We start from the raw sequence: 12,279 nt of genomic DNA, 5'->3' as shown, positions 1-12,279 counted from the left end.
TGGTCATTCCAAATCTTTGGAATGCTCTTCCTCATAAGACAACAGATGCAGACTCTATGGCAGAGTTGGATAGATTCTTGATTATCATTGGGATGAAAAACTGTTAAAAACATACATAAACGTAGAGGTGAGGTGAAGATCAAATCAGATTCTCATTGAATGGCGGATTAGCCACAAAAGATTGAGTGGCCTATTCTTATTCCTTGTTCATGTGTTCATATATTCATACTCACCCCAAGTAGCCAACTATTTATGTGTAAGTCATAAATTACAGAAAAGTTACAGATGAGAAAGGTAATTTTTCACAAAATTAATACGTCCATTTCAGAAAATGTTGAAGTTCTTTTCATTGAACCATCAAATTGATTCAAAAACATTGCTTAACGTTTTGTTAAACTTTTCGTTTCCACTCAAATAGAACCTAATTTCATATGTTGGTCACGCTGTGTGCAAATATAAGAAGTAGGAACCAAAGTAGGTCTTTCAGACCCTTAAGCCTGCTCCATTATTTAATGAAACTGTAGCTAATATGTTTGGCTCTCGAATTTCACATTGCCATGTAGTCTTTAATTCTCCTGTCTTTAACTCACCCTCAAGAATTTAATGATCCCAGCTCCATGACATCCAAATCGCACAACACTGACGGGAAAAGAAACATTATCTTCATCTCTGTCTGAAAAGAGTTGCACCTTTTTTTTTAAAACCATGTCCCATAGTTCTGGACTCACACACACAAAGAACCATAATTTCCATGCCGATATCATCAAAATCTTTCAGAATCTTACACACTGCTATCAAGTCATTTTTTCTGATCTCCAGGGAAAGCATGGTCATGCTGTCCAACCTCTCCACACAAAGCACCCAATTAGTTCCAGCTTTCAATCTCGTAAACTTTCTCTGAGCCACCTGCAACACAATTGCATTTGTTCTTAAATATAAGAGTATGAACGATATGGTTTTATCAATGCTCTGTTTGACTGAAGCATTACATCCTTACTTTTATGTTCAATTCTTCCTGTAGTAAAGGATAGCACCCTATTAGCCTTCGTTATAATGTGCTGTAGCAGCAGACTAACATTTTGTCACTCCAATACCAGAACACCGAGATCATCCTACATGTCAGAATTCCAATCATTATCCACTTGAGTAATATTCTGAATTTTCACTCTTCCCAAAAGAGTGAACAACTTTCACATTTTCCCACGATATCTGCCATATTTTCACCTATTCACTCAACCTCTCTTCTATATCTGACTACAAATTCCCTCACAGCATCACAACGTATTTTCTCACCTATATCTCTTTTGCATATTTAGTGACCATGTTTTTGGTTCCCTCATTTAAGTCAGTCAATTCGCTTATAATAGGTTAAGGCCTCAACACGTGCAGATTTCACTTATCATATCCTGCAATTCAGACTGTAACCCATTTCTGCATTCTCTTAGTTTCTACCAACCAGTCAACCTAATATCAAGATTAAAATATTATACCTGACATATTCCTCTGGACACACTGTTGTTTTCTCAATAAGCTTTGATGCTGCACGTTATCAATGGTCGACAGGTATGGTCAACAGGAAAACTTTATATCTTTAATCTTCAATTTGATCTTTTACTAGTTACAGCCCATTCTATCTGATCATAGTTCCACAATTTATTATAAATATCAATATCTTTTTCTATTCAATTGATCTTGTACATCCTGCAAAACCTTGCAGGACTGGTTGTGTTTACTGGGTGGGATCTGCAGCCCATGCTGGTGATGAGCTTTGAATGCGAAGGACATTTATTTTGACAGAGTGGTGATGATGACATGCCTCAACCTGGCCACTTCTCACCTCTACCAGAATTAAGTTCTGGGCAGAAAGATATATGGTTAACATTTTTACCTTGCCACTTGAATTAATATCACCATGCAACATGTAAACAGTTCAAACTTCTCTCCACCCTTCAGGCACTCTGTCCTGTATTCCTGGTGAAGGGATTTTGCCTGAAACGTCGATTTTACTGCTCGTCGGATGCTGCCTGAACTGCTGTGTTTTTCCAGCATCACTAATCCAGAATCTGGTTTCCAGCATCTGCAGTCATTGTTTTTACCCAGTTCAAACTTTGCAGTCTACTTGTCACCTCAGGGAAGAGTCCCTTGAATAGTGCTGTTATAAAACTAAATGCCAAGCCACTTTAAGAGATAATCAGTCAAAGGCTTTGGTCAATGAGTAAGGTTTGGGGAACATCTAGAGAGCTAGATCGGTAAAGGGGGATAGGAAGCTTTTTCCAGTGTTTATTAATGGTATTATATATAATTCACCAAAGACCAGCAGGTCTCCAAATCCTCGTTTCTGTTTTATTCTCCACCTACTTTGTGAAAATGGCTCCTATGTTAGCATGCATCCAACTAAGTAATATTTCAGTGAAAACTGATACCTTCCCAAATTATCAGTATGTCATAAGTTTCATCCATTGTATTTTCAAGGAACTAAAATAAGTAAGCACATCTGAAAAAGAATGGAATGATCGACTGGAGATTTATACATTTCAAATCCAGGCAGCCTTTCAATTATTTCCATCATAAATATATGAATTGCATATTTTGCATAGAATCTCTCAGCTTGAGGAAAATTTATTACCTATTCTTTTTGTCATGAATATTTTGAGAAAGTGATGATCCACAATATTTCCTAATTTGATTTTACCCTTAATTTTCAATCCAAGTATATTATTTAAGCTTTTTTTTAATGGACTTTCTGAATAACCTCTTATTGTTTGGATACTGACAGAATATTTTAAAGCTGTTTGACTTCACCTGGCTCACTATTTTTCCAGGTATCTATTTAACCTTTTGATTAAACTTCTAACATATCCAGAAAATATTCTGAATTCATCTCAGTGAAATCCAATCTTTCTCTAAAATAGTGAAAGAGGTAATTTTCACTTATCTTGTTTTGTTTTTAAATTTCTCACCAATACATTTAAAGATATATTTGTTTAGAATGGCCTTGATAATATTTTGTTGTGTACTTATCTTGCATGCTCAATATTATACTTTTAAAGAAGTCCCACTTCTGCTGAAATACTCCTGAACCAAGTCCATTTATTTTAATAGCTTTCAGACATCAATTAATTTAACCCATTCACAATGACATGTTTTCTATGTTAAAGCTGATAAGTCTGAGATCCTGGTTTTATGTTTCCAGTTTGTACACCTCCTACTTCATGTACATTTTACTGATCAGATCACTGTGAACATCACTCCTTGTGATTTTCAAATGTAGTAGATTGACACACTACGCAACTTCAAGAGACCTTGCTCAGACTTATCCAGCTTTATCTTCTGACTTAATATATAATTTGTAAAATATCAAAGAGATTGAAACTCACATAATTTACAAATAAGTGGTTACTGCAACAACAACAGTAATTCAAACACACCAGTACAGGATAGTTTTTTTGTGTGTTTGAAATGCCTTTAACAGTACTTCCCATTAAATTTCATCAATTCATCAAAAACCTGAACTTACAGGTTCCCAGATATCTGCCTTTTTTTTTTAAATAGTTTTAAATTTCTTTCAAACTGCTACATTTGTAAATTAGGTTAGAGACAAAAAAAAACTGCAGATGCTGGAATCCCAAGTAGACAGGCAGGAGGCTGAGAGAACACAGCAAACCAGTCAATGTTTCAGGTGTAACTCTTCTTCAGGACTTGGGGTGGGTATGGGGGAGCTGCAGATAAAGATGGCAGTGGGAGCAGGGTGATGAAGTGGCAATAGGTGAAAACAGAGTAGAGGGTACAACCTGGTTGGTCAATGGGAGGAATGAATTCAGTTGGTGGCAGGGAGGAGTGGAAGGGAGGGGCTGGGAAGGGAGTCGGGGGATGGGAAGGGAGGCTATTTGAAATTGGAATACTAAATGAGTTCCCTTTCCTCCTATCCCATCCCATTCCCTGACTCCCTTCCCAGCCTCTTCCCCTCCCTTCCACTCCTCCCTGTCACCAACTGGATTCATTCCTCCCATTGACCAACCAGATTGTACCCTCTACCTGTCTTCACCTATGCGAAAGTAAGCACTGCAGATGCTGGAGATTCGAGTTGAGAGTGTGGTGCTGGAAAAGCACAGCAGGTCAGGCAGCATCTGAGGATCAGCAAAATTGATGTTTCAGGCAAAACAGCCTGATGAAGACCTAATGCCCAAAACGTCGACTCTCCTGCTCCTCGGATGCTACCTGATCTGCTGTGCTTTTCCAACACCACACTCTTGACTGCCTTCACCTATCCCTACCTCAACACCCTGCCCCCATGCTCCCCCCATCCCACCCCACCCCCGGCTTATCTGCAGCTCCTCCCACACCCACCCCGAGTCCTGAAGAAAGGTTAGACCTGAAACGTCGACTTCACCTCCTTATGCTGCCTGGCCTGCTGTGTTCTCCTAGCCTCCTGCTTGTTGTATTTGGAAACAAGTCTGAGCATAACAGTGTTTGATATTTTAAAGTTTCAACTCCTTCAGTAAAATATTGCCAAGAAGAAAATGTCCAAGAGAAAACATTTTAGTTCAACATTATTTGCCATATTCTTTCCTATATGACATACTACTCATGTATCGCCTCATGCTAATGTTCAAAGATTTCCTTGTTTCCTAGAGCACTAAGCTCCAAATCCTTATGTACAAATGCAGTCTAACTGACTTCTTCTTCAGTTGCTGCAATATGAGTTTCCAGATTGAGACTTTTCATCCTCCAGTTCAGACTGCTGTGACCACTAACCCTATCTTCCCCACACGTTCATTCCTCCCGTGGCCAAGATTTCACCTGTATCAACTCAATTCTCATACAGTTCCCTCTTTAATCCTCCTTATATTGCTACTGGCTTTCAAAAGCCTCCTGAAAAATTAATCATTTTGACCATGCCTTTGCACAAAATGCTGTGGAATGCTAACTGTGCTACTGGCCTTTTACACAAGGCAGTAAAAGTGACAACTTGATTTTTGGGTGCAAAGTCTTCCAAGAAAAAGAAAATCAGGTGACTTGTTTTTTTTTAAAACAACGTTAACTTGTGTACTCATCTGCTGGGTCGATTACCGCACCCGGGTCCACTCTGTGACCCTTGCAGCCTATATGCCTCTTTCAATTGCTGTTCAGCATGGAGGAGTACTGACCTCTCAGTTTTAAAGGGAGGCAGGCAAAGGTACCCTTGCTCAAATTGCATTTTATATTGAGACATTTGGTGGGGTCCACAGCTAATAATGAAGACTCGCAGAGAAATTCCCTCTCTAGTGTATGTCACTTTAGGTGGGACTTTCCTGTTAATGGAATAGGAAATATCCAGGATGGTTATCATGATGCATAGGACGTTATCTGGAAGGTATAATTTGGACGATATGACTATAACAATCAATTGCTTAATGAATCTGTGATAGAGTGGCAGGCAGTATCATGAGGTGGAGAAGTCGATGTTTCGGGTGTAAGCCTTCTTCAGGACTGGTGGTGGGTGTAGGCGAAGCTGCAGTTAAAGGGGGTGGCGGGGGCAGGGTGGTGAAGTGGGGATAGGTGAAGGCATGTAGAGGGTACAACCTGGTTGGTCAATGGGAGGAATGAGGAGAAAGTGAGGACTGCAGATGCTGGAGATCAGAGCTGAAAATGTGTTGCTGGAAAAGCACAGCAGGCCAGGCAGCATCCAAGGAACAGTAGAATCGACGTTTCGGGCATGAGCCCTTCTTCAGGATTCCTGAAGAAGGGCTCATGCCCGAAACGTCGATTCTCCTGTTCCTTGGATGCTGCCTGACCTGCTGTGCTTTTCCAGCAACACATTTTCAGCAATGGGAGGAATGAATCTGGATAGTGGCAGGGAGGAATGGAAGGGAGGGGGAGGGGCTGGAAAGCGAGTCGGGAGTTGGAAAAGGAGGTTATTTGAAATTTGAGAAGTCAATGTTGAGTCTTTCGGGCTGTAGGCTGTCCAGGCAGAAGATGAGGTGAAGTTCCTCCAATTTGCGATCTATTCATTGTGGTAATGGAGGAGGCCGAGATGGTCACGTTGGAAAGGGAGAGGGAAGGGGAATTAAAAAGGGCGGTGACTGGAAGGTCCAGTCGACCCTTGCGAACTGTTCCCTAAGTTTACATTTAGTCTTTATTGCATTTGGGTGGTTTTAGAGCAATGGAGCAGGGAATGGAGGAGATGCAGTGGATGGCTGAGAAATTTGGAGAGGGGGATGGAGTTCTTGCAGGATACTGGGTAGTGGTGTAGCCCAGGTAGCTTATAAACCCACACTCCCATAACTATCTGGACTACACATTCTCCCACTTAGCATCCTGCAAGAACTCCATTTCATTTTCCCAACTCCTCCGCCTCTTTTGCATCTGCTCGGACGAGGAGATATTCCACACCCAAGCGTTCCAGATGTCCACCTATTTTGCGCTTTTCCCCCTTCCATCATCCAGACTGCCCTCCACTGCACCACCTCCTGCTGGTCTACCATAGATGCTCACTTGTTGCTACTCTATCCAGCCTACATTCAAGTGTGCCTTGGTGTGTCCTCAATTGCCCTTACTCATCCATACCCTATCTTTTTCTGCTTTCCAGACACCCTGGCCAGGATATGCTATTTAAATTAGAGTTATGCAATATGTTCAAGTTTTCTACTGTCAGAAATGAAGAACATTGTAAAAGAAAAATCACATTCATACCACTATGATGATATACAGGGTGAAGGCAATGCTTCTTAATCTATCTGTTTCCTCTACATGTCCACTCTTTTCCCGCACAGTTCAAATTTTCCCAACACTCTGAGTGGTTACTATTCATTAGCTCATTCACCTGCTCCAATTCTTCCTGGACCTCAACACACTTTATTGTCCCTCGGCCTCTCCTAACTCTCTGTTCTCACCAAATCTTTCTCATCTGTCCTTCGTTTGACTACCACTTGTAGAGTGCTTGGTTCACCTACTCATTCTGAAATTTTCTGCACCCATTGATATGAAAGTAGGGGAAAGCAATCAAAGCTTGACTGAGCTCCTCCCACATTTAGGTCTTTCTGCAGAAGCTGTGGTTTATATGCAAGGCTTGAATTACTCACCCCTCAGTATCCTGTGTCTTTCTGCAATTATAACCTGCTTTACCAATTCCAGATCACAGTTGGAGGTACGCTAGCGAATGAAAAATAAAAGTCCAAAGAAAGGAACATTGACACAGCATCACTGAAACACCAGTGATATTAGGGGAGTGGGGGAGAGAGAGAGAAGAGAGAGAGAGAGGGAGAGAGACACATAGAGATAGATTATGTCAAACAGTAATGGAAAGAATGATCATTTAAAATTATATTGACAAAGCAAGAAAAATGTGAAGTAGTCACAGAAGAAAAAAAGAGAAAGGATAGAAAACATCAATATAAGAGCACCAAACTCCATTTGTAACAGGAGAACAATTTATGTGCCTGAAATTATATGGTCCTATCCTCAGTTGCAATTAGTCAAGGAGAGTATACTTTCAACTCACCAGTCTCCTGTTTGTAAGCAGCAGGAGGACTCCATGAGAAACTAGGACTGAATGAACAGTCAGAGATGCATGAAAATGTTGCTGAGAAAGGTTTGGGAGGACCTTTCATATCTGCTATTCCTGATCCCACAAGGAAGGACACAAATGGCTTATTTCTGGCTCTAACTCCTCCTGATGGGTTGACTTGGTGGAGAAACAAAAAGTGCTTCCACGGACAGAAAGAGTCAGGTTCTAATTACATCATCAGAACCCAATCTGCATACTTACTAGGAATCCAATGAACTGCTGTTTAAATTCAGAATCTCCACAGGGATACTGGAAACTGAGAGAGTAAACCACATTGACAGATTTTATCTGCCCCTTTTCAAACAGGATGGAAGAGTTAAAAATGTCCATATAATAATTTTACCATGGCTTTATTATAATTCACAGTGTGCCATTGAAAAGAAACAATCCAGCCTCCTACATATCTCAAGAAACAGCTAAGACAATCCAATATCATCCTATCCAATTTATTCAATCTATTCATAGCTATACTATGACCAGCAATTGATTCTCTCCATGCCATTACTTCAATGGGATCTACCCTTTGCCCCTTTATCATCTGCAGCCATGTGCCCATGACAAAAGCAACAGAAGAGATGGGGTCAGGGCTCATGAATGTCAGCGTCATCCATCTCCCTACTGCCTTGACTTCTGATGCCTCTCTGTTGTCAGACTAATTGTACAAACTCTAGATCCAGATACGCCGCATTTTCATTGTGTTAAATATTGAAAAACAAGTTATTTGTGATCCCTGCCAAAAATATTTGACACCTATTCCATTCAGTTTATGGTTATGTCTCAAGTTGAGTCAGACCGTTCACAAGCTTGTGATATGATTTGATCCATAGTTGATTTAGAGGAACTATATCCACCTTATCAGGAAGGCCAGATATATGCACCACCCTATCAAACCCCATTGTCACCTCTGCCTCATCTAATTTGCTGTTAAACGTCTTAACCATGTCTTTGTCATTTACAGAATTGACAATTCTAATGATTTACAGATCAAGTTTCCATATTGCATGATCAAAATGGCAAGACCAGCATATGAATCCAATGTATAACTGCAGTCCTTTGCTAGAATAATTTTAGAGAGCATTAAGAGTCAATTACAAAGTCAGTGGGTGCGGGTCTGGAGTCACACCAAGTCGAAATGAGTAAGAATGATAGACCTCCTTTCCTAAAGGACATTATTGAACCAAAGGGTTTTTACAAGAATAAACTATTGTGTCATGGTCATCATTGTTAAGATGAACTTTCAGTTCCAGTTTTTTTCAAATTCAAATTTCCACCAGCTAGCATGGTGGCCCAGTCCACTCCTAAAAGCAGTAGTTTGTGTTTCTGTGTCACTGGGCCAGTGTTATCGCCACTAAGCCACTGTCTCCAGTTCACCATTCCCTTGATTGTTGACCTATACTGTCCAAGAGTTCCTCAGACTTCAATTTCAAAATCTTATCCTTGTATTCAAAGCCCTTCATGGTCTTCTTATTCTTATCTCTGTGATCCTCTTGCCCCACATTACTTCATGAGCTACCCATGTGTCAAATCTAGATATCCTCTGCCTCTCACAATGGCTGTGCCTTCAGCTGTTTAGACTGAGCTCTGGGATTTCCTCTCTAACTCCTCATGCCTTTCCCTGTAATTCTTTAAGGTCCTTCTTAAAACACTTCTCAATGACCAAGCCCCTTGTCAGTTTAGCTTGGTTTCTCTGACTATGCTTCTTTGAAGTGCTTGTGAATATCTTTCTACAGCAAAAAACAATAGAAGTATATGTTGCCATCTGTCAATACTGCACAAAATTTTACCAAAACAGTTCTTGCAAAACAAAAATTACTTAAACAGTGAAAAAAAAGACATTCTAAAAGATCAGTTTGTGCTGCAAAATTAAAGGCTTGCCTGGTAACTTAGTTAAACCCATATATTTACTCATCAAGTTCAGCGTGTTTGTGAATGTATATGTGCACCCTAAAACTGATCAGCTATCATCCAACAGAAACTCAAGCCATGAGCTGAATCGTCACATTTTTCATTGAACATCAGCGATACTGGAACAGCTGTGAGAAACATATGGCACTGACATGGACGAGAAGCTGCTGGGTTTGTTGAGCGAGACCCTGATCAAAGTGATTGATGTTGGATTTAATGCACAAATTCACCAACGATGCTTCTGAGAAAAGAATGCACCAGAGCTAAACACAAAATGGACTAATAAATGACATATGCAATAATATCTGCATTTCCCTAAGGGCATTTTTAAACATTTCTTGGAACTCATCTTTCGATCATTTTTATCATCATAAATACAGGACTGCGCAATAAAAAACATACCTTGCACAAATTCTATTTTATTGGATAACCTACAATAATCATGAGGTTGATTTGAAAATAGTCTCCCATTTTCTACAGAGGCATTGTGTTTTTACAAGTACAATGAATAAAAATTAAAAGTTAGGTTAATCTAACTTTGTAAATAATTATTAAAATGTTCAGTTTTGATTATTATAACTCTATTACATTTCATCATTTGTTATAACGTGTCTTTACCACCATAACCCAAATTTTCTTTCAGAGTCCAAATTGACATTTGCTGTAACCTGCCATTTTTTCAGGTTCATTGATCTTTGAAATGCTAATTTAATAACATCACGTGAATTTAAACCAATTTGCTCTTCCCATAGCAATTATTTTCTTGATCATAAAGCAAAGAGTGGTGGGGGTGGAAAGACTTTACAGTGTTTAATACTTAAGGTGTATAATGTGATACGACTCTAATCTTACCTCCCTCCCTCTTGAAGTTTATTTTTAGAATGTTGGACTTTGTATGCGAGTCCTGATTCAGAAGAACTGCAACGAAAAATTTGAAAGTAAAAGTTGAACTCTCATCTCCACATAATACAACATTAATTTATAAGGGATAATATTAAATAAATACAGAAATATTGAGAATTCTTTCATGGGATGTGAACACTTGCTCATCCTGAAATGCCCATGAGAAAGGCACTCATTTTATAGCACACTAATTTTATTATTCATTGCTTTCAATAGAAGGTAAACACAGTCTATGTTAAAATGGATTTTTAAAAGTTCTTTTATCGAATATTGTGAATTGGATTGAGAAGGCCTTTTTTGACATTGTTTAGTTACAGGTTTGGAGGAAGGTTGTAAGTTTTTGACCCAACGACTAAATTAATGGTGATACCAAACAAGTCAGGATTGTGAGAGATTCAGAGGGGACTCACAGGTGATGGTGTTCCCATATGTCAGTGACAGTTGTCCTTCTAGTTTATAAAGATATCAGGTTCAGAAATCAAAAGGCACATGAAAAGGGTGAAACTCCTCAGTATGTGTGAAATGAGCTGTGTGATGTCAGATCATATGGAACTTGAGTCTCAGTCTATGGTGCTCCTGATAAGGCTTCCTTTTACCATCCTCTGTACATAGCATTTCAACAAAACCTTCTGCTGTTCAATTAAGGGTTTAGATCTCACATTACTACCTGGTAGCAAGACACACAAAACCAGAGTTGAGAAGTGCCTAAATTGAAATCCAGCAAAGGTGAACCATGAGTCAAGTCAGTTATCGAAACCCAGGAGGTGGGGAAAATACCTGGTGAGCCTCAGCAATGACTGGGGCTAGCGATGACTTCAAGGTGTACCTCGATACCAATCCAGAAAATTGCAAATCCTCTACAGAAGCTAAAAAAAGTGCAAGTGAAGGTTCATAGCAAAATGCATGGTTAGCAACCCAGAAATCAATTAGCCAACAGTCAGTAAAATATTACAGTGAAAAAACACTTTGAGGCAAAGAAAGAAGCACTCAGAAGACAGACTAATGACAAGCACACAAAGAAACATAATGCTATCCAAGCCACAAAGGAACTTTAGCAGAGCCCTTAGCTAGTGCTGTAGAGAGTCTCAAGTGCAAACAGTCAGTCAGACAGTCAGAGGGAAAGCTGCAATGGTTGTACAGAAAGTCAAGCATAGACAATCTGTGAGAATCTCAATACAGGATTTAGAGGGCCAGGATGAACTCTTTCTATGGGATATGGCAGGCCCACTGAAAATCTGATTGCCTGGACAGTGCATGCTTGCAAGATGAGTTTTGTATGGAAGTGTTTAAATGGCAGAAAATTTACTTTTAAATTGAATAATCTTTTCAGATTTTAAGACATAATTCAGACCAAAAATCTTCAGACTATCCTCCATTAAACTTTGAGGCATGGGGGTACAAGAATTCGAGTAAGAGGCCAGCTGGATGCTACACTTCGCTGCAACAGAAAAAGCTGCAAACTACACCTCATTCATAATCATCACAACTATTTATTAAGTGGAGTTGCGTATATAGTTTTAGACACCCTTCCATCAGCAGACTATAAAGATACATCAGTCCTACTATTGAAAGACGGTGTCTCTATATTTCCTTCAAAACAAAAAGGTATAAATGGTCAAAAAATGCACACCAAAGACGCCACCAAAGGATGTTCCAAGTGTGTTCTGAATATGGTTACAGAGAAGGAAAGCCAACAGGCAATTTATTAATTTACTATAATCTGAAATTTCTGAACCTTTGTGTATTTCGGCATTCAAGAGAGAGTGTGTTCCAGAAAACCCCTTTCTTTCAACAAGAATCTATCCTTTCTCAAAGAAGATAAAGAGGTAGTAAAATTGTCTACCTACAGCACAGAATCTGTCTTGGATATGCAGCAGCGGAAACTGCAGGCACAGACAGATGAAGAGATTCCACCAAGAATAGAG

The 12,279-nt window shown here is 39.5% G+C and overlaps 1 protein-coding gene across 5 annotated transcripts in view; it reads right to left on the bottom strand.

Moving 5' to 3' along the window:
- Nucleotides 1-12,279, bottom strand: part of il1rapl1b (interleukin 1 receptor accessory protein-like 1b) — a 1,405,689-nt gene that overhangs the window by 1,008,856 nt on the left and 384,554 nt on the right. For 3 of the 5 annotated variants that reach the window (XM_043700749.2, XM_087992884.1, XM_043700748.2), the window contains exon 3: nucleotides 10,304-10,369. The exons of the other annotated variants lie outside the window; for them this stretch is intronic. In XM_043700749.2, the coding sequence (XP_043556684.1) occupies nucleotides 10,304-10,369 (66 nt within the window). The remainder of the gene's footprint in view (nucleotides 1-10,303; nucleotides 10,370-12,279) is intronic. 5 annotated transcript variants of the gene reach the window in all.

This window comes from Chiloscyllium plagiosum, unplaced genomic scaffold, assembly GCF_037043375.1.
Source record: "Chiloscyllium plagiosum isolate Xiang-an unplaced genomic scaffold, Cpla_swu_hap1 HiC_scaffold_12, whole genome shotgun sequence".
Lineage (NCBI taxonomy): Eukaryota > Metazoa > Chordata > Chondrichthyes > Orectolobiformes > Hemiscylliidae > Chiloscyllium > Chiloscyllium plagiosum.
This window is presented reverse-complemented; position numbering and strand designations above follow the sequence as displayed.